General features: G+C 48.1%; 1 protein-coding gene across 1 annotated transcript; it reads right to left on the bottom strand.

Annotated features, from left to right (window-relative positions):
- Nucleotides 1-408: 408 nt before the first annotated feature.
- On the bottom strand, nt 409-2,364 carry HMG20A (High mobility group protein 20A; the record flags this gene model as incomplete). The annotated part of the gene is made up of 7 exons (XM_014693823.1): nt 409-596; nt 658-1,404; nt 1,489-1,722; nt 1,788-1,842; nt 1,902-2,075; nt 2,139-2,172; nt 2,246-2,364. 7 exons carry the CDS (start codon nt 2,362-2,364, stop codon nt 409-411), a joined length of 1,551 nt encoding a protein of 516 aa, XP_014549309.1.
- Nucleotides 2,365-2,797: the final 433 nt, after the last annotated feature.

The raw sequence follows: 2,797 nt of genomic DNA, 5'->3' as shown, positions 1-2,797 counted from the left end.
CAAACAAATTTTCTTCTTTCGCTGTGCATACATCCTCCGTCAACAGACATTAGTTCACAATTTCCGCCCTTCGCCTCAACGCCGGCCATAATTTGCCCAGGGAATTCACCAATCGGCAAATATGTCATTCAAAAAAACAAAAATTAAAAAAAAAAATAAAAAAACAAGGAACCTTAAGTCATTCATATTCATGACATAGCCGCAGCCGTTGAAGATTCGAGGGTATCACCAATGTTCTCCAAATCAAACTTGTGAAGCAAAGCACTCCATCTGACAAAAGACGAAACACTCCATCATTCGCCTCTAAAACATAAAAAAGAACCTTTTCGTGTCGAATTGTCGCTTCAGAGCTCGTTTGAGACATGGTCGAAACAAACTCTGGTCAGGAATCGCAAACCGGGCCTGGCATTACCGCCGCTCACCACGTCCAACAATTTCGCCAGCTCGCAATAGAGCATTCATACCGTCGAGGTTATCCTTTGTTCCGCGAGATTGCCTTTGTGGCGCCAGCGTCTCATCAGTTGTCATGACCACGTCTCCTTCACTCGACTGTTCGACCCTCATGTGATGGAACGGCGATGAGTCGGATTGAAAGCCTTGCAGACCACAGTTAGTTGGCGTATCTGACGATTCTGGGAAGTCAAGAAAAGTATGTACCATAACCGCTGGGACCATGGGCAAAGCCAACGAGAGACTGCTGCGTATTCATGGGACCAGTAGCGCCGTTAAGAATTGGGTTGGGTTGTTGTTCATGGACTGAAGATCCAACCAAGGTGCGATCCGAGAGCAAAGCATGAATTGGTAACGGACCTTCCCCCGGTGGTCGACCAAAACTCCCCATCGAACTGCCTGATATATTTGTGCCATTCGATGAGGACTCGTGCCTCAAGGTAGGAGTTCGCCCCGCAGAGAGAAGAGATGCACTATCAAGAGACGTACGCGTGGAGCTATTTGCTGGTCGACTAGGGTACGAGAGCCCGTCAGCAACCGGGTGAACAATCGCCTTTTGTCTAGCATCTAACATGTCGGAAAGGGATGGCAGGTGTTGTTGCATTGAATCAGCCCGACCTCTCCCACGCATCGTGGGCTGATGCCGGGAAGGCTGATGAGCATCTGTTGGGCTCCCGTTATCGAACTGCATTGCCCGTGGAGATGGTCCAGCGTCATCATACGAATTCTGGGCCGACATTGGCGTTGGTGCAGCCGAAGAATGAGGCGATTCGGCAAGCGATGTTGTGGAATCTACACATTCTCGTCGTGTTGGTGGCGGTTCACTACCCCGAAGGCGCTCGCTGTTGCTACCACTGGCGCTGGAGTTTGTGGTGTTTGGTGTTGCACTGCTACTCGTACTACCATGACGCAGTCTGGCAGGCTCAACCTTGGCTCTCTTCGAACCATCTTGCCCTTGTTAAAATCAGTTTCTTTTCCTCATCATACCTTCTCAAATAGGGAATTCCGTAAGCCAGTGTAGGGGAGAACTCAACTTACCTTTATATTGCTTGGCCTGTCTCTCTTTGAAGTCATGGAGATACTGCGAATACTTGCGATATTCCGGGGTCTTCTTGTATTCTGTCAATTCTCGATTATATTTCTCTTTCGCGGCATTGGCCTGGCTCTCAAAAACGTCCTTTTCTTCAGGTTGGAGGCTCTGCCAGTTTTCTCCTACTAACTTAGCAATCTCTGTGAATGTGAGATTGTGGTCTTTGAGGGTTTCTCTCATTCCTACAAGGAAATATACAGTCAGCCCCTGCCACATGGTTACGATTTAGCATCAGAAAGGGGCCTACTGTTTGAGAACAAAACATATGCCGACGGCGGTCTCTCGGGGGAATTTTCATCTGGCTGTATCACAATGTCAGCTTAGAGAGCCGCACGTACAGAGATTCGGTTTTTTTACTCACCTTGGGATGCCGTCGGTATTTCCTCTTGGTGACGCCATTGGACTCGGCGACAGTTCGGGACGAATCTCGCTTCACCTCGTCTTGCTTTGATTCATCGGATCCCGGCTTAACAGACGAGCTCAATGATACACTAGGCGCAATCCCCCTCGCATTTGCGATACGCCGTTGCAACTTCTGTGACACAGATCATTAGTCACCTTGTCAAGAAATCAGGGTGGCATGTCAGCGTGCACTTACTCTTCGATGGCCTAATTTGACACCCAGGGCATCTCTGTTGGCAACTGTCAGCAGACTAACATTCGAGGTTGGTTTTACAACTATGTGGTTTTGTCGTCGTCGCTCACAGGTCAGACTCTTGGATATCAAGAATAGTGTCCCAAGCATCAAAGCCTTGGTCAATAAATGCATTGAGATATTGGGACAAGCCCAAGTCTGCGAAAATTCGTTCCAGTTCTTGAGTCATACAGCCTGATTTCAGACCAAATCCAAAGTGCGGTCTTGTCCAAGACATAAAAGATTCAGGTTTAGGTTTCGATATGGCCAAGTGGTCATCATCTAAATATAGGCTGGGCAGTTGTACGTTGGTCAGAAGACCTTCAAATATATCGACCGATGGTATACCAATCTAGGATAGGATGTGCCGACACAGAATGTCGTGAAATTCCAGAGCAGTTCTGTCGAGATGAAAAACACTAGTTACAAAGCCTTGAATAGGAAACAAGGGTGTGGATGCGCGCTGCGTCGAGATTGGGTATTTCGGTCCAGCAAAACCTGATGATGAACAGGGACCAAGTTGTCAACAGATAGGAAAGTCGACGTGGCACGATGAGTATTCAAGGCCAATGAGGCTCTGGGCTTGACACCTGGGCCAACGATGTGGAATGGTGATCGAATAT

This window comes from Metarhizium brunneum, chromosome 1 (assembly GCF_013426205.1).
Source record: "Metarhizium brunneum chromosome 1, complete sequence".
NCBI lineage: Eukaryota > Fungi > Ascomycota > Sordariomycetes > Hypocreales > Clavicipitaceae > Metarhizium > Metarhizium brunneum.
This window is presented reverse-complemented; position numbering and strand designations above follow the sequence as displayed.